Source organism: Quercus lobata, chromosome 5, assembly GCF_001633185.2.
Source record: "Quercus lobata isolate SW786 chromosome 5, ValleyOak3.0 Primary Assembly, whole genome shotgun sequence".
Lineage (NCBI taxonomy): Eukaryota > Viridiplantae > Streptophyta > Magnoliopsida > Fagales > Fagaceae > Quercus > Quercus lobata.
In genome coordinates this window covers 84,712,991-84,735,783 of record NC_044908.1, presented here as the reverse complement: position 1 = coordinate 84,735,783, position 22,793 = coordinate 84,712,991, and the positions used below count along the sequence as shown (strand labels likewise).

Sequence of the window (22,793 nt, the reverse complement as noted above, 5' to 3'; positions counted from 1 at the left end):
ATTCAGTTTAAACACTTATAAAAGATGTCATTGTGTATTAATTTCCCCAAAAAATCTAGTCCAAGGACTGTATGACTAAGATTCAATTTAAACACTTATAAAAGATGTCATTGATTGTTAATTTCACCCAAGTATGTGGTCCGAGAGACCTGACACAACTTAGGTTTTGTTTAACACATATAAAGATTGAATAATGAGAAATATAATGCCTTTAATAAATCAACATATTGACAAAAGAGACTTTCATTAATAATAATATATTTTCAGGTTGTTTACATTCCACGGGCGTGGTATTACATGTTCATCTAAGTCTTCCAGAAAATATGCTCCTATACCAGCCACCGAGGTGATGCGATATGGTCCGTCCCAATTGGGCCCTAACTTTCCCCATGCTAGGTTCTTTGCAGTACCCAGAACATTTCTTAACACCAGATCACCAGGTGCTAATGGTCTCAGCTTCACGTTGGCATTATAACCCTGCTTGAGTTTGTGTTGGTAGTATGCCAATTGAACCATTGCATTTTCTCTTCTTTCTTCAATAAAGTCTAAGCTCCTTTCTAACAATTCATTGTTACTGCTCAGATTGAAAGAGCTGGTTCTTAGTGTAGGGAAGTTGGTCTCCAAAGGAATAACAGCCTCAGCCCTATAAATCATTGAAAAGGGGGTCTCCCCGGTTGATCTACGAGGTGTAGTTCAATACGTCCAGAGGACATGGGGTAGTTCTTCCACCCACTTTCCCTTCGCATCACCTAACCTCTTCTTGAGTCCACTCATTATGACCTTGTTAACAACCTCTGCTTGTTCATTCCCTTGGGGATAAGCTGGGGTAGAATATCTATTCATAATTCCCAAGTCACAACAATACCTTCTAAAAGATTTGCTATCGAATTGAAGCCCATTTTTTGAGATAAGGGTATGAGGGACCTTGAATCATGTGACTATGTTTCTACAAACAAATTTCTTGACATCCACGTCCCTGATGTTTGCCAAAAGCTCAGCTTCAACCCGCTTGGTGAAGTAGTCTGTGTGGACCAGCAAATATCTCTTGTTTCCTGCTACTTTAGGGAAAGGGCCAACAATGTCTAAGCCCCATTGAGCAAATGGCCAAGGGCTGGATTTGGGGTTAAGGATTCCTCCTAACTGACGTATATTCGGTGCAAATCTTAGGCATTGGTCACATTTCTTCACATATTCTTGCGCTTCTCTCTGCATATTTGGCCACCAATAGCCTTGAGTGATGGCTCTGTGAACAAAGATCTTCCTCCTGTATGACTTCCAGAAATCCCTTCATGTAACTCCTCAAGGAGTAGCTTTAACGTCTCAGGGTGAATGCAGAGTAGGTACAGCCCAAAAAAAGAGTACTTGTACAGTTTTTAGTCCTCGGATAGCTAGAAACGAGGCGCCTTTCTCCGTACTTTGTTAGCCTCTGACTTATCCTCCGGCAAGATGTCATCTCTCAGGAATAGTACAATGGGGTCCATCTAGCTAGGCCCCAGTCTAACTTGATGAACATGAACCACTTCTCAGTTCACCTCTGTGGGCTTGCGCATGTCCTCTACAAGGATGACCCGAGGTAGGCTCTGAGCCAAGGAGGTCGTAAGTGTGGCCAGGGAATCAGCATGCATGTTTCCACTTCTAGAGATGTGTAGTAGGTCGAAAGATTCGGACCCTGATCATAGGTGTCTAACTTGACTCAAGTAGTCTTGCATTCTTTCATCTCTCGCCTTAAATTCTCCTTTCACTTGGCCGATGACTAATCTTGAGTCTAAGAACATCTCTACTGCCTTTCCGCCCATTTTTTGAACTATGGTCATTCCCATCAGTAGAGCCTCATATTCAGCTTCATTATTGGTAGCCGAGAATCTCAATCTTAATGATTTCTCGATGGTGATCCCTTCGGGGGATACTAATACTAGCCCCACTCTAAACACCTTCTGATTTGTTGCACCATCAACGTACACTTTCCAGGATAGGGGGCCCTGTTGGGAGATCATACCAACCGATTTTCCATCCATATGTTGTGTTTCTGTTTCTTCTTCTAACGGGGATTCAGCAAACTCAGCTACCAGATCTGCAAGGACTTGACCCTTGACAGAAGTGCGAGGCATGTATTTGATGTCAAAAACCCCTAGGACTGCGGCCCATTTAGCAATCTTCCCCGTGTAATCAGCGCTTTAGAGTAGAGCTCTAAGCGGAAGTTGAGTTAGGACAATAATCGTGTATACCTAAAAGTAATGGGGGAGTTTGCGTGTGGCATGTACCACTGCCAGAATAGCTTTTTCCAGCAGCAAATAGCGGATCTCGGCCTCATGTAGTGATCTGCTCACATAATAAACTAGCCTTTGTGTGCCGCCATCAACTCGTATCAGGACCAAGATTACAGCATGGGGGGCCAAAGCAATATAAGCGAATAGGACTTCGTCAACCTCAGGGCTGGACATGATATGAGGCCGAGAGAGATAATCCTTAAGCTGTTGGAAGGCCAAGGCACACTCCTTGGTCCATTTGAACCCCTTCCATTTATTCATCAGTAGGAAGAAGGGTCGGCACCTATCCGCTGACCGAGAGATAAACCGATTCAGAGCAGCAGTCATTCCAGTCAGTTTCTGGACTTCCTAGGGATTCCCAGGTGATTGTAAACTGTTGATTGTTTTAATCTGGTCGGGGTTAACTTCAATTCCCCTATGGGTTACCATGTAGCCTAGAAATTTGCCTGATTCCACACCAAAGGAACACTTGGAAGCGTTGAGGCATAACTTGTGTTTCCTCAGAATTTTGAATATGTTCCTGAGATCTCCTAAGTGCTTGGACATTATCTTGCTTTCTACCTCCATTTCGTCTATATAGACTTCAATGCTCTTGCCCAACTATGGTTCAAACATCCTAGTCATCATCCTTTGATAGGTAGACCCTGCATTCTTCAAAATGAATGGCATCACTTTGTAGTGGTAGTTCCCTATGAGAGTGATGAAAGCTGTCTTTTCCTGATCATCTAGGGCTAGTGGTATTTGGTGGTATCCTTGAAAGGCGTCTAGGAAGCTCATCCGAGGATGGCCTACGGTTGCATCCACTAGCTGGTCTATCTTAGGCATAGGGAAAGGGTCATTTGGGCAAGCCCTATTCAGATTTGTGAAGTCCACGCACACTCGCCATTTCCCACTCTTCTTCTTCACCACCATGGTATTGGCCAACCACTCAGGGTAAAATACTTCCTTGATAGCCCTCACCTGCTTTAGTTTCTTCACCTTATCTCTAATAGCATCAGAGTGTTCCTTGGATGAGCGCTGAGCAGGTTGCCTCTTGGGAGTGATAGATGAAGTTCGGATCCATCCCCAGGGCTTCGTAAGCACTCTATGCGAAGACATCAACGTTTTTTCTAAGAAACTCTACCAGCTCTTTCTTTTCTAGAAGAGGTAGCTAAGCCCTAATCTGAAAGAATTTCTCAGGATCATCACCAATAACAACCTTTATCAAGTTTTCACATTCCGCCTCTTCGGCTGACCCATCGACAGGCAACGCCAGAGCTTTTAACTTCTATAAGCTCCCTTAGGCATGGGCCGAGGACTCAGCCTCAGACTGATGCTAGATGGCAGCCATTAGGCATTGCCTAGCCACAGATTGATTTCCCAAGATCTCCTTGACCTGGCCCAAGGACGGGTATTTCACCTTCTGGTGTAGAGTAGAAGAAACAGCTTCTAGGGTATGAAGCCAAGGCCTGGCCACGATGGCTGTGTAGGGTGAATAAGCGTCCACTACGATGAAGTCTACCTCCATTACTTCTAAACCAGTCTACACGGGTAGTCTAATTTAGCCTTTTGGGATGATGACCTTCCTATCAAAACTCACTAGGGGCGATCTGTAGGGTGTTAGGTCATTGGGTTTCAAGTTCAACCCCTTATACAAGTCGGGGTACATTATCTCGACACCACTACCTTGGTCCACCATCACCCTCTTCACATCATATCCCCCAATCTTGAGGGTAACCACCAAAGCATCATCGTGGGGTTGAATGGATCCGATTTTATCCTCATCCGAGAAACCCAAAACCGGTTGGGTTTCTAGTCTAGCCTTCTTTTGCTCTTGATTTACGTCCTCAGTGGATAGCCGAGCCACATACATCACTCTAGAAGGGTAGGACTCAATTCTCCCTCAAGCAACGAAAATGACATTTATCGTTCCCAAGAGGAGTTTTGAAGAATCATCTTTCCAGGATTTTGAGTTTGTTTGGCCCTTTTGACCACTAGAGCGGTGCAAGAGTTGTTTTAACTTTCCTTCACGGACGAGCTGGTCTAGGTGGTCCTATAGACTTCTACAATCTTCTGTGCTGTGTTTGTGGTCTTGGTGGTATTGGCAATAGAGGTTTTGGTTGCGTCTTGCGAGGTTTCCCGCTATTTTATTTGGCCATTTGAAGAATGGCTCATGCCTAATTTTCTCCAGAACTTGTTGTACCGGTTCTCGAAACACAACATTGATCGCCTGAATATTAGCAGATCTCGACTGCCTAGCAAAATCTCTTTGCGGCCGGTTGTTATTGTATCTGTCCGACCTGAAATTCCTCCTCTCCTGAGGGATAACCTTCTCTTTTCCTTTCCCCTACTGCTGGTCTTTCTCAACCATTTTATACTTATCAATCCGGTCTATAGTTGGCGCACACTGGTAATGAGTTTTCCAGTCAGAGATTTCCTCAAACTGTGCTCAGCTGGGAGGCCGATCTTAAAAGTATTGATGGCTACCTCGTCGAAGTCACCATTTATCTCGTTGAACATTTCCCAGTATCTATCCGAGTATGTTTTCAGGGTTTCTCCCTCTCGCATGCTTAATGACAGTAGGGAAGCTAAGGGTCGAGAAACCCTGCTACAAGTGACAAATTGGGAACCAAACGCCTGGTGAGCTCCCTAAAGGAACTTATTGAATCTGCCCTCAGGCTGTCTCCCTAAAGGAACTTATTGAATCTGCCCTCAGGCTGTCGAACCATTTCATCGCAACGGGTCCCAAACTGGACGGGAAACCTTGCACATCAAGGTTTCATCCTTGAAATGAACAGTCATTCTCTGATTGAAGTGGCTCACATGTTCCACGAGGTCTGTTCTACCATTGTACATGGTGAAAATGGGCTGAGTGAATCGCCGACGCAGTTTCGCCCCCTCGATTTTGCGTTTGAAGAGTGACTTGGAGATTTGGTTTAAGGCTCTGCTCATAACGTCATTTCCTACGCCTTTTCGAGGTGGGCTTCTAACCCTCTGTCACGATGGTGTTCCTCCTCATAGGAGAAAGATTCTCTAGGCAGGGTTTGAGACCTTCGCCTGTAACTGACGTCCCTTTCGTTATCAGAAGAAACATCAGAGTTAGAGGGGGCTCGCCTTCGCCGTGCATGGCACAACTCTCTCTTCAACTGGTCAATCTCCAGTTGCATGCCCTTGATACTCTTTGCATGGGAGATATGGCTTCCTCCTCGAGGTTGTCTCCTGTCAGTATATGTGGTATGCACGCTTCCTTCACGATCACCTCTCCGTTTAAGGTTGACAAAAGGGTCGTCATGCTTAGATCCCAAAGATTCTGCTCCGTGTGGACCTGATCCTACAATAGTTAATCGTTGCACTCACTATTACACAAGTTCCTCTCATAGACGGTGCAATTGGAGGGTCACGTTTTGCAGTCCAGGCCCAAGATGGTTGGGATCCTAGCCCAGTAAGCCCAGTACAATAAATTTGTAGAGAGTGGGTTAAAGAACTAGGCCCTAATGAACTTAACAACAGCTAATATGGATTTAGAAGATGATTAAACAAAAACAAAGCACATAACACTGAATGAATTCCTTGTCTAAAGAGACAAATCTTATTATAAATGGATAAAATTGATTACAACTGTTACTTTGATTGCTACAGTATTCTTTCTCTCTTTCCCCCCTCCTTATGGAGGGTCTTTTACATTATATATCTCCCTTTAGGCCATCTTAGCCCTACACTTGTCGATTATTTGAGCCCTCACTTGAGTGCCCGTCCCACCAGACGCCCCCTTTGGCTCTCTGTGAGTTGTGGTAGCTAAGGCAGCACTGTTCATGCGTCTTCTCCACATAAATGAGGCCAGTAAAGTAGTTGTTGTGCATTCAATACGGTGGTAGCAGTTTTTCCTTAGATTCCTTTGAGCTCCCATCCCTTTTGCACGATCGTATTGCCTGTCCCTATCAATAGATCATCCTAGAAGGTTACCTTGAATGATAAGGTATATGTTTGATCCATGCCTTGCTTATTTGAGGAGATGATCCTCCTCAGACCAACTTTCTCAACCCTTCCATTTGTACTTTACTTATGGGGTTTTGAGCTTGACACCCTCACCGCTGTTTATCCTCCTCGGACAGATAAGGTCCTTGGCTAAGTCCACGACCCGGTACATGAATTTGGGCCCTTATCTCTACAGGATGTATTTTGAATTTTTGAGCAAATTAATAATCTATATATATAAAACTGAAACCTTTGAAACTCTCACAATTTTTCATGTCACCACTATTTTTTTTTTTTAGATTCTTCTTATTTTAGGTTTTATATCTTATATATTTATTATTTCTCTTCAACGTGTAATTAAAAATTAATTATAATTTTTTTAATTAGACCTCATGTTAGAATTTTAAAAAAAAAAAAAAGGAGGACTCACTTTAGGTTTCAAAAAAGAAAAAGAAAGACTCACGTTAAAAAAAAAAAAAAGACTTTAGGATTAAGAAAGAGAGAGAGAGAGAGAGAGAGAGAGAGAGAGAGAGAGAGACTCTTATTAGGACTCTGCTTGCCACATCATCATTATTATTTATATATAATATAAAACCGAATATTAAAAAAATAATTATAATTTTTTTTAATTAGATCTCATGCTAGAATAAAAAAATAAAAAAAAACTCACTTAAGGTTTCAAAAAAAGAAAAGAAAAGAAAGACTCATGTCCCAAAAAAAAAAAAAAAAACTTTAGGATTGAGAAAAAAAGAGAGAGACTCCTTTTAGGACTCTTTCTTCTCTCCTTAAAACCCTAAAAATTACTATGTCAAAACTCTAAACTTAACTTCACTTTAGGATTTAAAAAAAAAAAAAGAAAAAAAGAAGAAGAAGAGAGACTCACGTAAAAGAAAAGATGTAGGTTCTTTCTTTTTTATTTGCTTTCATATGTGCCTGAGATTTTATTTCTATCTTATTCTTTTGTTATGTTTAGAATTGATTTTCTTTTGAGTATTTAGTTAATCTCCATATTTTGACTGTGTTTTTGTAGGTTTGGTTTTTGGGTTGAAATTTCTAATAATTATTTTATATTGTATAGCTTTAGAGAAAGTCCAATCTTTGTTGTTATTTTCCATACAAATCAAGGCCAAATTTGGTGGTTATTGAAAGCAATCCTATTTCTTCACCACCACCTAAAAAAAAGGCAATATTATGGTAATTTTTCACTTTTATTTTACTCCTTATACTTTTAGTGTTAGAGTTGTAACAGATTTGAATTATTCTGAAATTTCAAATGTTACAAATTACACCCTAAATTTTGTTATTTTTAAATAAGAATTTAAATAGAATATGTGTTACTTTCATATTGGAGAAAATCCACAAAGAAAATAGGATATTTATTACTTTCAATTCCTATTTACCTTCATGTGCACTGTAATTTTCTAAAACAAGTGTCTCTTTAATTTAAAGTTTTAAACCTACTTCAACCCTATTTAAAGGTTAACACTATTTTAAAACCTATTTAAATTAACTACGTACATCAAATATTCTTTTATATATAATAAACCTACCTCCAATCCATTTAAAATTACTTTAAGCTCATTCAAAGGGTGGTTAATCTCCTTTTTGATGTTTGGACATAGTTTGGATACCTTTTTGTGTTCGTGAGAAATATAGTTTTTATGATGTAATGAGGGTTAAGGGAATAAGGGTGATGAATTTTGTGGCTTTGAGTTCAATAGTTTAGAAAATTTGTGATGGAAGGTGTTTTTGAAGGATTTTGGACTTATGTTTGCATAAAAATCATTGACGGGATAAGACGTTTCTTTTGAATGGTGGAAATGTTGAAGCCAATTTCATGGCCTTGGAAGGGGTTTGATGAAGGTGAGAATGAAGTCTTTTTAAATGAATTTCATAACTTTTACGTGAGAGAATTCTAAAATTGACCAAAGCGTTCCCTTTTCTATGTGATTCCATTATTTGAGGTTTTATTTTTTATTTTTCATTTTTTTTATGGTGCATTTAATCTAGGTAGATATTAGAGAAAGAGGGGGGGGGGGGGGGGGCGGCGTCAATCCCATAAGAAATCAATTTACTTATTTATCTTTGAAAAGCAAATTATTATTTTTAATAATTGGAAATTCCACAATCATCTTGTAGGATTTTCCAATGCATATATGTATGACTAGATAATATTTCAATTGAACCAATAGAATCACGATTTTAATTGAATTTCATTGCTCCTCTTAAAAGGACTAATGAAAATTCATTAATTTAAATCAACACATTTTTTAAAGATTCCCATTTCTTTTTTTTTTCTTTTTCTTTTTTTCTTTTTGTTGGGAAGAAAAACAAATATTTCTAAAGATAAAGAATTTTTTAAAATACAAAATATCATACATTTTTTATATATGCCCTCCAACAACTCATGTTTAGTAATTGGTTATAAATTTAAGTGCAACTTCAAAATACCAAAGGATTTAAACAAAAGGCTTGTAGTTATAATAATAACATTGATTATGTGAGAACCATAACAATAATAATAACCAGAATAATTTTATTGTAATTTTTTAAAGCAACATGGATACACAGATCACACAGGTAATAAACTTTGAACAAAAATAATTCTTAAAAATTCCTTACAGAAATACAACATTTGCTTTATAATTATAGAGAAAATCCCTTCTATAAGGCACTCTTCAGTTTGGAGGGCAATGTTCACTGATATTGCAATAAGAAATATCAGTGAACATGGTATCATTTGTATCATATTTATATATAAAAGCATCATTACGTATGTCATGTGAATTGCATCACTATAGCTAAGGTAATCAGAATAACAATCAGATTGGAATCTCACTTTGCCACTTTTTCCATACAATTAGTGATGGGAATGGGAAGTGCAAAAAAACATCTTATGTTGGATTAAAATATTACAACTGCAACTGAAATTAGATATATAATTACTTTTCCAAGCATAATATTAATTAATTTAATCACAAATACAACTTTGAAGGAAATTATTTGGAGTTACACACATATAATATACATATGTAAGATGGGTAATATAAGAACCACGCAGAATACTTGTCAACAAACCATAAGCATGTTTATTAAGCAGGCCAAACAATTCTTTCTTCCATTGTAAAACTTTATGAGCCTGCAATAGAAAACATAAAAGAGGAAAAGGTGAAAGTAAGTAAAGAATTTAATACCAACATTAAGAGGGAGAAAAGTTTGATTTTTGACCTTCCGTATGGCCAAGCATGTAGCATTATATCCGAGCGCCAAGAAGAATATCCCTGACCAATTGCAACTCAGAGGTGGCCTTGCTAATGTCCCATCGTTCCTGAGGCAACTCCATAGAGCATGCCAGGCCAAGCTTCACCATAGATATCAAACACTCATTCGTTCTATTTGTTGGGGTGCAATTGTGATTGCCAATTCCTTCATCATTCTGGTTTAAAAGTTTTGGATCTACAATCTCCAATACACGATTAGGCCAGGCTATGCTAGCGTAGTTGTGAAGATTCAAGCCTCCATCAAACATATTATCTGTAGGTCTCTTTCCTGTTATCATCTCCAACAATAAGATACCATAACTGTAGACATCCCCTTTGGTTGACACTTCACTTCCTAGACCATACTCTGCCATTCAAAATGTTTGATATAGATAATACAATCCATTAAAATTTAGGAACTCAAAAAGTAATCACATTAAATGTGGGAAAATATATGTTAACAAACGAAATTTCAGTAAGTTGTTGTTACCTGGAGGAGTGTACCCAATTGTTCCTCTTATTCCGATTGAGCTGTTTTGCTTCGAATTTGTTTGTTCTAAAAGAAATTTCGCAAGTCCGAAATCTCCAACATGAGCAATCATATCATAGTCGAAAAGAATGTTGCTTGGCTTTAAATCACAGTGAACAACTGGCATTGGGCAATGGTGATGTAGATAGTCGAGTGCACATGCAACATCAATGGCAATGTTCATTCTTTGAAGAAGGTTCAAATTTTGTATCTTTACTTGCTTGAAATATGTTTCTAGATCATGTAACCAATATTCTAGATTTCCATTGGGCATGAACTCAAAAACTAGAGCCTTGAAATCATTACCATGAAAATCCACACTTGAGCAAGATGTTATGATCTTCACAAGATTTCGGTGACGAATATTTTTCAACGTTTCACACTCTGAGAAGAAGCTCCGAGAAGCTCCTCTACGTTGAATATTTAATACCTTGATTGCAACAATTGAACCCTCCTCACCAAGGATGCCTTTATACACTGAGCCAAAACTACCCACACCAATTAAATTTGCTAAAGAGAACCCATCAGTTGCTTTAAGGAGCATTTGGTAAGACACTCTGAGAAGTGATTTTCTCAAGTAAGATCCTGAAGTGTTTTCTTTTCTTCTATTTTTGTGCCAGTAAAATAAGAAAAATGACACTGTGGTCATTGCTAGAATCACACATGCCATTGAGATTAACATTTTGATTGCAAGATGCCGCTTCATTTTCTTATTTTCTTTTGTTACACACCTAGGCAACTTTAGTTTAGATATGCCCCCACAAAGCCTTTTATTTCCTACAATTGATAGCGCACTATCATTTGCAAAAACCCCTTCTGTTGGAACCTCTCCCTCAAAATCATTGAAGGATAAATTCAAATTCTTCAAGGAGAGGTTTTCCAAGAACTTTGGAATTGGACCCGACAACTTATTTCGAGAAAAATCCATAACTTGAATACCTCTTGAAGAACTCAAAGATGTTGGAAATATTCCTTGAAAGAAATTACCTTCCATGTAAAGGTTCTGGAGGCTAGCGCAAGAGCTTAGGCTACTTGGAATTTCACCAGACAACTTATTCTCAGATAAGTCCAGTTCTGCTAAATGGACAAGACTGCCAACCTCTGATGGCAATGATCCATTGAAAAAGTTTTGAGCTAAATTAAGTGAAATTGACAAGGAGGAAATTGCAAAGAGTTGTTTTGGAATGGTGCCACTGAGATTGTTTTGAGACAGATTTAACAAATTCAAACTTTTGCACTTTCCTATACTTGATGGGATAGTTCCTTGCAATCTGTTTTTTTCAAAATGCATGTTACTTACTGAAGAGAGGTTTCCAAGGGTAATTGGTAACCTTCCTGAGAGTTTGTTGTTATTTAAAAATAATCGTTGTAACTTTTGGAGATTACCAATATCACTTGGGATTTTCCCTGTGAATTTGTTACCATCCATCCATAAGTGGTTCAGGTTAATCAAATTTCCTATCCCTGAAGGGATTTCCCCAAAAATAAGATTGTTGCTAATCATAAAATATATAAATTGGGTTGAAAGATTTCCCAAAACATTTGGCAACATACCTTTGAATTGATTGTCCATGATGTCTAAGTACACCAAACAGCTACAATTGACCAGAGATTTAAAGAAATCCAATTCATCAGCATCTCCGCTTCCTAAATTATTATCAGCAATAATTATTAGTTTCAAAAGCTGCAAGCCTCCAAAATTGTTTGAAACTTTTCCCGTAAAATTGTTCATTTGAACTTCGAACAATTTTAGCTCTGAAGCATTAGATAATGAGGCTGGAAGAGATCCGGTAAATTGGTTTTGAGAAATTTGAAGCCATCGGAGATGGGGAAGGGTGAGGAATAAGTCTGTGGGAAGACTTCCACTAAGCTCATTTATAGCCAATGAAAAATCAATTATAGATGAAAGATTATACAAAGACGAATGAATCAAACCCGAGAGTTTATTTACACCCAGAAAGAGAAATTCTAAGCTTCTTAGTTGACCAAAGGCATTTGGAATCTGTCCTCCCAAGACATTATAGGATAGAGATAATTTATGGAGAGAGCTAAGGTTTCCAATGAAAGGTGGGATTTCTCCCGTGAGATAGTTTTTGGGAGCAGAAAATACCACCAGTTTTGACAAAGAAGCAAACTCCATTGGGATTGACCCTGAAAGGTTATTTTGACCGACATTAAGGAGCTCGAGGTTCGCACAATGGGAAAGGTTTGAAGGAATTTCTCCTTGGAAGGAGTTGTTTCGCAATCTCAATACTTGCAACTTGAATAGACGACCGATTTCATTATGAATCTTGCCTCCAATGGTGTTGCTCGAGAGATCGATTACCCTCATGAAGCTGAGGTTTCCTATATATGGAGACAAGGAACCCACCAATCCTCTGGTCGTAAGGTTTAATACAGTGACTCTTCTATGCTTGCGGCCGCATGTTACACCTTCCCACTGGCAGAAATGGAGGGAATCATTCCACGATCTCAGAACGTTTCCAGGGTCTTGTGTTATCTTTGTCTTGAAGGCCAACAAAGCCTGATAATCCGTCTCATTCCCTCCAAAATATCTAGAGGTGCCAGTATTGCTAGATAAAAAGGCAAGAGTTGAGTTTACAATGAACAAGAGAAGAATGGATTGGAAGTGAATTGAGCACAATAGTCTCATACTCATTGCTACAAGTGAAGAACTGAAGATCTCCTCTGCCTTGCTGATCCAATTTAATGAGCAAGTTTTGCGTTGTTTTTGAGTAAATGAGGTCGAAGCAATAGAATTGTTGCAGAGCTATGGTCTTGAGTGATAAGAAAGTAGAATAGATAGGGGATAGTGAAGTGAGTGGATCATATAACGTGAATGATACTTGTTACAGTTTCCTCGGACACAGTGAAAAAAGTAAACCAATCACGCAATGGTAACGGCGAAACTGGTCTAGATTGGGGCTAGTGAAGTGAATGGATCATATCGCACCAACTAATATGAATTCCTCAATCATATACAAGGAAAAAAAAAAAATAAACCAATCACGACAACACTAGTCTAGTCTTTGTCTTCTGTGAAGATTGCCACTTTTGGGTCATTTTTTTCATTCAATGCTTCTACAAAGATGGTCCAAATTTTGTTTTTTATTTTATTTTACGGTTTAACACAGCAAAATTAGAGCTTCAGAGGATACAAAAGAGGCCTCTTTATATAATTCATCCACAAAATCGGGAGGGCCAATTCTAAGATTGAAATAACCATACATAACATTAATCAAAGCCCAATGGGCTAATTCATGTGAGGTTCTATTTGCTTTTTTTGGAATCCACCTGAAGGAAATCGGGAACTAGAGCCAAATCCAGAAAATGAAATGTTTCGGTACTATTTGATGTTGGTTTATCGTTTGCTATATATTTACTTACATACATATATAAATGTTTCTATGTGTTCATGTATGTATTTATATATATGTTTATAAATATAAAACTTAAAATCCACATATTTTATAAACCTAAATATTAGCCTAAGTACAACAACGAAAAGTATTTTAAATTAAATAATACATTTTATAATTTTATAATAATTTTTTTCCTGTACTAGCCAAAACATCCAAAAAATCTCCAGTCCACTATTGACTTCCTTGGGTTGGATACAAGATTGCACAAGGACCTTGAAGAATGTGACTTTGTGGAGATTGTGAGCACCTCAGCTAGACTCCAATTTCAATAAGAGTTTCCAATAGGACAATTATTGTTTTACAATATACAATTAATGTAAATTTTACATTATAAACTAAGCAAATGTGTACAATGTTTTACACACTTGTAAAAAGTGTACAATATTGTACACATTTTTTCTTCAATATGAGATTTACATTAATAGTAAATATAAACTCATAATGCATGGTGAATTATGGAACTTTGACTCCAATTTTCAAAAACAAATCCTCTTTTATTCTGATTTTTGGTATTTTCAAAAGTTATATCTAGATAGTAGTTTATTATTTGAATGGAATTTTTCTTAATTAGTAAGGATAATTTCAATTGGGACTGGGTTTTTCAATAATCAATTTATTTATTTTTGAAAATCAAATTATTATATTTAATAATTGAAATTTCCACAATCATCTTTTAGGATTCTCCCATGCATAAATGTATGACTGATAATCTTCCAAATGAACCAACAGAATCAAGTTTTTAATTGAATTTCATTATTCATCTCAACGGGACTAATGAATTTCCATTCATTTTAAATCAACTCATTTTTTTTTAAAAGAAAAAAACCCAATTCTTTTTTTTTTTTTTGGGAAGAAAAAAACAATGTTTCTAAAGATAAAGAATTATTGTTTTAAATACAAAATATCTTACATTTTGATTTTACAACAACAATAATAATAATAATAATAATTTTATTGTAATTTATTTAAAATAACATGGACACTCAGAACATACCAGTAATAAACTCTGAACAAAAATAATACTTACAAATTCCTACAGGTGAATACTGAGCAAGTTTTGGGCTGTGTTTGACTAAATGAGGTCGAAGCAATAGAAATGTTGCTGCAATAACTAAGGTCTTGAGTCTTGAGTGATGAGGGCTAGAATAGACAGGGATAGTGATGTGAGTGGATGTAGATCATACAACGTAAATGTTACTTATTGTTACACAGTTTCCTCGCGCACATGGAAAAAAGTAAACCAATAACGACGACACTTCGTCTAGAACTAATATGAATACTACAACTAATCACGCAATGGTAACGCACACTAGTCTAGTCTTTTGCCTCTTGTCTTTTGTCTTTTACGAAGACTCCCACTTTTGGTTCATTTCTTTCATTCAAATTCAAGGTTCTACCTCTACCAGATCGAGATGGTCCAAAGTCCCTTCTTTTAGTTTGCCAAAAAAAAAAAAAAAAAAGAAGAAGAAGAAGAAGGTCATATAAGCATTAAGCAAAATTAAGGTTTTTTTTTTTTTTGAGAACCAACCTTCTTCTAAGTTTAATTATACTATTTCAAAATTAAAATTCATTGTTTTAAATTTTAATTAAAGTGCATTTTAAAATATTAAGCATAAATTTTGCTTATTATTAATATTTTTTTTTCAACAAGTTATGGAGAGATTTACTATTGCAAGTGTTTCGGTACCTAATAAATTTTGTATTGTTTTTCAATTTTCAATAATCAATTTACTTATTTATTTTTGAAAAGCAAATTATTATTTATACTTATATGAATGCTACAACTAATCACGCAATTGGTAACGCCAACACTAGTCTAGTCTTTTGCCTTTTGTCTTTTGTCTTTTGTCTTTTGTGAAGACTCCCACTTTTGGTTCATTTCTTTCATTCAAACTCAACGGTTCTACCTCTACCAGATCGAGATGGTCCAAAGTCCCTTCTTTTAGTTTGCCAAAAAAAAAAAAAAAAAAAGAAGAAGAAGAAGAAGGTCATATAAGCATTAAGAAAAATTAAGGTTTTTTTTTTTTTTGAGAACCAACCTTCTTCTAAGTTTAATTATACTATTTCAAAATTAAAATTCATTGTTTTAAATTTTAATTAAAGTGCATTTTAAAATATTAAGCATAAATTTTGCTTATTATTAATATATTTTTTTTCAACAAGTTATGGAGAGATTTACTATTGCAAGTGTTTCGGTACCTAATAAATTTTGTATTGTTTTTCAATTTTCAATAATCAATTTACTTATTTATTTTTGAAAAGCAAATTATTATTTATACTTATATGAATGCTACAACTAATCACGCAATTGGTAACGCCAACACTAGTCTAGTCTTTTGCCTTTTGTCTTTTGTCTTTTGTCTTTTGTGAAGACTCCCACTTTTGGTTCATTTCTTTCATTCAAACTCAACGGTTCTACCTCTACCAGTCCCAGATCGAGATGGTGCAAATTCCCTTCTTCTTACGGTTTACTTTCATTGAGCATTAAATAGTTCTATTTAATTTTTATTATTTTATTTATTTAATTTTTTGTCAGGTCTTACCTGTTTGGTGAAAAAAAACTCACTTTTGCTTATATCTTCTTCTAACTTTTTTTTTTCTTTGGAGAACCAATTTTCTTCTAACTTTTATTATACTACTTCAAAATTAAAAATCATTGTTTTAAATTTTAATTAAAGTGCATTTTAAAATATTAAGCATAAATTTTGCTTATTATTATTATTATTCTTTTCAACAAGTCATGGAGAGATTTGTCATTGCAAGTGTTTTGGTGCTTGATAAATTTTGTATTATTTTTCAATTTTCAATAATCAATTTACTTATTTATTTTTGAAAAGCAAATTATTATTTATAATAACTGGAAATTCGACAATCATCTTGTATAAAATCTTCCAATGCATATGACTATGATAATATCTTTCAATTGAACCTATAGAATCAAGATTTTAATTGACTCTATAGATGCTATAGGTGCTTTATTGTGTGAGAGCCCTTCCTTGGCAGACTATGGACACTTGATTGACGAGGCAAAGGAGCTAGCTAAGGAGTTTATGGACATCGAATTCAGTCATGTATTGAGACATAGTAATAGTGCAGCCACATTGCTAGACATGCAAGACATGTTAGCGAGTATTTGGTATGAATGGAGGATATTCCTCCACATTTTTATTACAGTGTTGTTTCTCTTTGAATAAAATTACAGTGTTGTTTTTCAAAAGCTACAGTGTTGTTCCTCCACATTTTTATCTATGAATGGAGTATTCGGCTTCCCTCTGAATAAAATTACAGTGTTGTTTCTCAAAAAAAAATAATAATTAATTGAATTTCGTCAATTACTTGTCTCAAAAAGACTAATGAAAATCCATTCATTTTAAATCAACACTTTTTTTTTTTTTTTTTAGAGAAAAACCATTTCTTTTATTTTTTTTACAGGAAGATTAAAAACCAATATTTCTAAAGATAAAGAATGTTTAAAATACAAAATATCTTACATTTAGATGTCCTCTGATAACTCATGTTTAGTAAATGGTTAAAAAATTTAGATTTGCATTCAACTTCAAAATACCAAAGGATTTAAATAGAAGGAAGGGTCATGTACATTAGTGGAATGCTGACTTGTAGTGATGATATTAACATTGATAATGTGAGAACAATGCTAATAATAATAATCACAATAATTTTATTGTAATTTATTTAAACTAACCTCGATACACAGAACATACCAGTAATAAAATCTGAACAAAATTAATGCTTACAAGTAACAAATTCCTTATAGAAATATAACATTATGAGTCTTATAATTATAGAGAAAATTAATTCTATAGTCCTATTAGGTACTCTTCAGTTTGGAGGGCTATGATGCTCCCCTTCTCTTGGAAACGAATATCAATAATATTCCAATTTATGGGAGTCTCAAACATGCTTCAATGGTCCTCTTGATTCCTATTGGATGCATGGTTTTCAGACTCAGACCGTTCATTGAACCATAAAAGGGAGAGGTCCAAGGTTTTTAAGGTCGAACCGAGATTGAACCAGAGTCAAACTGTGATGACGTTATAATTAATTTAATAATTTTTAAAATATAAATAAATATATTAAATTAGTATAAATAGAAAAATTAAATTAAATAACCCAATTAAATATAGAAATCTATCTTTCAAATGTATTTTTTCATATTATAACTTTCACAGTTATGTTACAAAACCATGCTTAAGTTATTACGTAACTTAAGTTATTATATCATAACTTTCAGTTAAGTTATGATATTTTTTTCATTTTAACCCATTATTATATCTTCGATATTTTTTCCTAACCAGAGTCTATTGTTTTTTGGTAATCAGGTTTGTCTAAATATCTAATATATAGATGCTTTAATCAATTTCTTGGATACATATGCTTACAACTTCCAATGTGGCCAATTAGGTGGATGAAAAGGGGTTACAAATTCCATGCTGAAGTTTTGGGCCGTCTTTGACTAAATGAGGTCGAAGCTTGCTGCACTAAGGTCTTGAGCGATGAGAGAATAGACAGGGATATATAGCGAAGTGAGTGGATGTGGATCATATAACGTGAATGTTACTTGTTACACATGCAGTTCCCTCGCGCACACGGAAAAAAGTAAACTAATAACGACGACACTTCGTCTAGAACTATTATGAATACTACAACTAATCACGCAAATGGTAACGCCAACACTAGTCTAGTCTTTTGCCTTTTGTGATGACTCCCACTTGTGGTTCATTTCTTTGATTCAAATTCAATGGTTCTACCAGATCAAGATGGTCCAAATTCCCTTCTTTTTAATGTTTACTCTCATTGGGCATTAAATAATTCTATTTAATTTTTATTATTTTATTTATTTAATTTAATTTTTTTAATTTTTAGCTGCTGAAGTTCAAATTGTTATTATTCTTACTAGTCGCTAACCTGTGCGATGCACGGGAAAATTTAAAAAAATATTCAAGAAATTTTTTTTTTTAATTCATCTTCCTCTAGATTGATGAAAGCTATAAGATTAATTCCTAATATTCATGTACTTAAACAACAAATTTAAATGGTTAAATGTTGCAAGTTTGATAAATCCATAATTATAACCTTTAAAAATACTTCATTCCAAACTTACAAAAGTAAATTTATGAATTTTTACTCCTCCTTCAGCAAGCACAATTATTTTCCAATTAAATCTCCTTTCAAATAGTGTTTCTTAGTATTGGTACATTTTGTAGTTTTGAGATAAACTAAGGAGGGAATCCTAGAAAACAGCATGAATGGACAACTAATATCTATATAAATGGTAACTACAAACCTAATTGAAGAATCAAAGTCATGGGTTTCACTACCCCGATTTATTGGCAAAAAAATTCATATTATGACCATCCACAATAAGCCCATCATATTCATGGGCAGTAAAAGTAAAGAAATATATATATATTTTAAAGAACAAAGAAACCATAGAGAATTAATAGCTTTATTGAATTATTCACCTCATACCTTGAAGAATGTTCACAAATTCTCCACTTAGTTATTTAAGGCCTTGTGAAGAATTAGAATGTTGGATGGAGGGAAAGGTAAATTGCAAAAGCCAAGTGTAAGGAATAAACTCCACCGCAACAGATGGGAACAGAGTTTCAAAGAATAATTGCATGATTTGGCAATGTGAGATTTTATAAGGACACTTTAGTAGGACATATAAACATGAACATGTTCCTATAATTGAACTGAAATATTATGGTGCAGACAGTCCTGCATCATACATACACATGAATTTATTTGCGGTTGAAAACGTAACTTGATCTAAAATATAACTCAGTTAAATATGATTATGCAGGATGATAATGGTATTAGATATTATCTTAAAATAAGTAAGATTGTGAAATTAAGTAATTTCTACTTGGCTCAAGACATACCAACAATATTTCAAGATCAAAGAAGGTATTGTCGTTCATCTCTTTGAAGGCTTATAAGATGCAAAGATAAAGTGCATATAGTGAGGCTAAATTGTCTACAATACAAAAATAAATATGAACATAGTGGCATAACTTTCATGAATATTTTAACCTTTGTCCTAATGCCTATGAGCCTATCTAATGTATATCAAAATGAGAAAAAAATTTTGTTGTAGCACAAGAATGTCAATGGAGAAATCAATGACTCATGGTAGGTAATTAGCAAAACAGGGAAAAAAATAGAGTTATTTTACCAATATGAATTTCAATCTTATACTGTATAGCAGTTGTCCTCAGCCTTATTGAAAATAGAAAGATACCCAAAACCAATTTAATCCAAATAGCCAAAAGGGGAAAAAGAGAGTTATTGTAGCAATATAAATTTAAGTCTCATTTCACTGCATTATTTGAACATGGTAGAAGAGAGTTCACTATTCTAATATGTTTTAACATGGTAGTAATTTTTTTTTAATGGTAGTACTCAGTGGTTGATCTTTTGTCTCAATGAGTTTTATGTAAAGGTCTGGCATTTTGAAAGAAGGAACCATACAATTCAGCTTGATCCAAAATCTACTAACTAAAAAGGGCAGTTGATGATTAAAACTATAAAATATTTTCTGAGTCAATCGAAAAAACAAACACATATGTATCAAAATTACAACACAAATAGGAACATAAAAATACAATGAATCGAATAATTTGAATTATCAAAACCTTCAACATCCAACTCATCAGTCTATGAATTCAATTTCTAATTCACTCATGATCCAGTTCTACACATCACATATGAAAATAATAATATATAACAATAATAAGAAAGTAATGCAAATCAGAAACCAATAACCAAAAACTAAAGAAAAATATAGAAGAATCTTCAACCTGTAGAGGAAGAAGCCCAAGTTTGAAAACCCCACTAAAGTATTCATCTTTTACCACAAAAAGACACACAAACAATTCATATATTAGTAAGTATATGAAAAACAGTCAAATTCAAAAACCAAATGGAAGAACATGTCAGTCTCACTGTTCATTGGACAATTTCTGTAAAGAAAAATGCATGTTTTTACTGTGTAGTTTTATGAGAGGAACAAAAATAAAATAGTTCTTGGCAATATCCGAGACCTTAAACAATCATAAACCATGAAGTTGACTTAAACTAATGTAAGAGTATAACTATTGAATTATCAAAAAAAGAAAAATGCAAGAGTGAGGGAAACATTTTGTCAAACACATAGTGTACATGTTCTAAAAGGGAATGAAAAGAAAAATGCAGGAGTAAAAGTGAGACATTTTGTCAAACACATGGTGTACATGTTCTTAATGGGATTGAAAAGACAGTTTAACAACATGAATCCCTACAAAAAATACAGAACTGAAGAAAAAAACTTCGAAATGATCCATTTAAAAAACAAAATCAACATTAGAATGTTCTATTATCGAAGAGGAATATGACTTCTCATTAGAAATTAATAGTCTATATGATATTTTTCAGAGTAAAAATCAAGCCACATACACATTGTTCTAATCATGCAGAAATTGATGGTCTCCTCTATGTGCTTGATCAAACCCGACAAAAATCACAATAGATTGCGGTGCTCGAATCGCAAATCGTGTTGTTCAATTGAAGGCAATAGCAAGAGGGTCGTTGCTATAGCTTCCATTGTTCTTTCAATCATACAGCCAACTCGGTTAGCATCATTGAGTCTCTTGTAAACCTTTCCCAAGTCTCTCTGAGTAGAGATTTGTACGACTCAGTGCTTCTTCTCTCGTCGCAGAGGGAGAGCCATCAGTGGAAGAGAAGGGTATAGACATAAAAAAATAAGAAAGGGTGTTGTTGGTCTTTTACAACTACCGCCCAAGGGACCAAACGTTGTCCCTAGTTTATTATAGGCAGCTTTTATTATAGGCAGTTTATTATAGGGACCAAACGGGTTCAATGGGTGATCAATTTTTTTTATTTATTTTTAAATGAATGAGTAATTGCTCATTAAAAAAAGAAAAAAAAAAAAAAGAAAAAGGAATGTGTTGTTATTATATAGATGTTATTTATAGTTAAAAATGTTGTGAAACGAATTGAAGTAAATCAGAAGTTAAAATCTCAAAAGGCATAATGTTTCATGTTTTTAAATGTAGACGTGGCGCTAGTTTATGTAGCCACATGGCGCAATGAGGTAAGGTCAACAAAAAGTCAAACGTTTCGGTTATTAGTTATTATATAGATATAGATTATGGATATTGAATTCAGTCATGTATTGAAACAAAGTAATAGTGCAGCCCACAACATTACTAGACAAGCAAGACATGTTAGTGAGTATTTGGTGTGGATGGAGAATGTTTCTCCACATCTTTATTCTATAATTCAAGCTGATTCAACTTTCCTTTGAATAAAATTATAGTGTTGTTTCTATAAAAAAATAAAAAAAGATATTTTTTTTTTTTGAGAAAAAGGTAAGTGAAATAATGAAAAAAAATTAATTGAATTTCGTCAATTACTTGTCTCAAAAGGACTAATGAAAATCCATTCATTTTAAACCCACACATGTTTTTTTTAGAGAAAGACCATTTCTTTTATTTTTTTACGGGAAGATTAAAAACCAATATTTCTAAAGATATAGAATGTTTAAAATACAAAATATCTTACATTTAGATGTCCTCCGATAACTCATGTTTAGTAAATGGTTTAAAATTTTAGATTTGCATTCATCTTCAAAATACCCAAGGATTTAAATAGAAGGAAGGGTCATGTACATTGGTGGAATGCTGACTTGTAGTGATGATATTAACATTGACTATGTGAGAACAATACTTATAAGGACTAAAATTGACCCTCAGCCCATAAGGTGTGAGTGATAGCCCAATAAGCCCAAAACAATAAATTTGTTAGAGAGTGAATTTTACTAGTGAAGACTTAATGTATAACTTTTTAAAGAATCACTTTTATAGTGAGATAACTAAACACTATTTTTGCATCCTTCTTTCTTTCTTTCTTTTATTATAATTTTTTCTTACAACTTTTGCATGATAAACAGAATAAATGAATGAAAATAAGCTCATCCAATATGTCAATAACTTGTGAAAGCCTACATTTTATCATAGAATCATTCTAATCTATAATGTACAATGTATAATTAGAATGATGAAAAAGTAGAATTAGATTTGGATCATATTGAACCAACTAATGTGAAACGTCACAGTTTCCTCGTTCTAGTCTGTATTTTGTGAAGAATGCGACTTTGGTCCAAAATGCATTCTTTTTATGATTTACTCTTGTAGGGATAAGGGCCCAAGATCATATATTGGGCTTTGAGCTTCACCCGGGACAATTGACAAGTCTGAAAAGAGGCAAATGGTTGTTAAGAGATACCCAGTTAAAGTCTCATAAGCAGGGAATATATGGAAGGTGATCTGAGGAGGAA

The 22,793-nt window shown here is 34.7% G+C and overlaps 1 protein-coding gene across 1 annotated transcript; it reads right to left on the bottom strand.

Annotated features, from left to right (window-relative positions):
* Nucleotides 1-9,332: 9,332 nt before the first annotated feature.
* LOC115991343 (putative receptor-like protein kinase At3g47110) lies at nucleotides 9,333-12,669 on the bottom strand. Its single transcript, XM_031115047.1, has 4 exons — nucleotides 10,742-12,669; nucleotides 9,972-10,615; nucleotides 9,450-9,848; nucleotides 9,333-9,360 (listed from the first exon to the last, which is right to left on the bottom strand). Exons 1-3 carry the CDS (start codon nucleotides 12,667-12,669, stop codon nucleotides 9,475-9,477), a joined length of 2,946 nt encoding a protein of 981 aa, XP_030970907.1. The 3' UTR covers nucleotides 9,333-9,360; nucleotides 9,450-9,474.
* Between the last annotated feature and the right edge of the window lie 10,124 nt (nucleotides 12,670-22,793).

Bases quoted from the DNA above. Each gene is read 5' to 3' on its own strand.
- LOC115991343 (XM_031115047.1), bottom strand. From the start codon at position 12,669: ATGAGTATGAGACTATTGTGCTCAATTCACTTCCAATCCATTCTTCTC. The intron at 10,616-10,741 runs GTGTGTAACAAA...GCACAAAAATAG, and splicing joins TCTAAACTAAAGTTGCCTAG to AAGAAAAGAAAACACTTCAG. The intron at 9,849-9,971 runs GTAACAACAACT...TTTGAATGGCAG, and splicing joins AATTGGGTACACTCCTCCAG to AGTATGGTCTAGGAAGTGAA.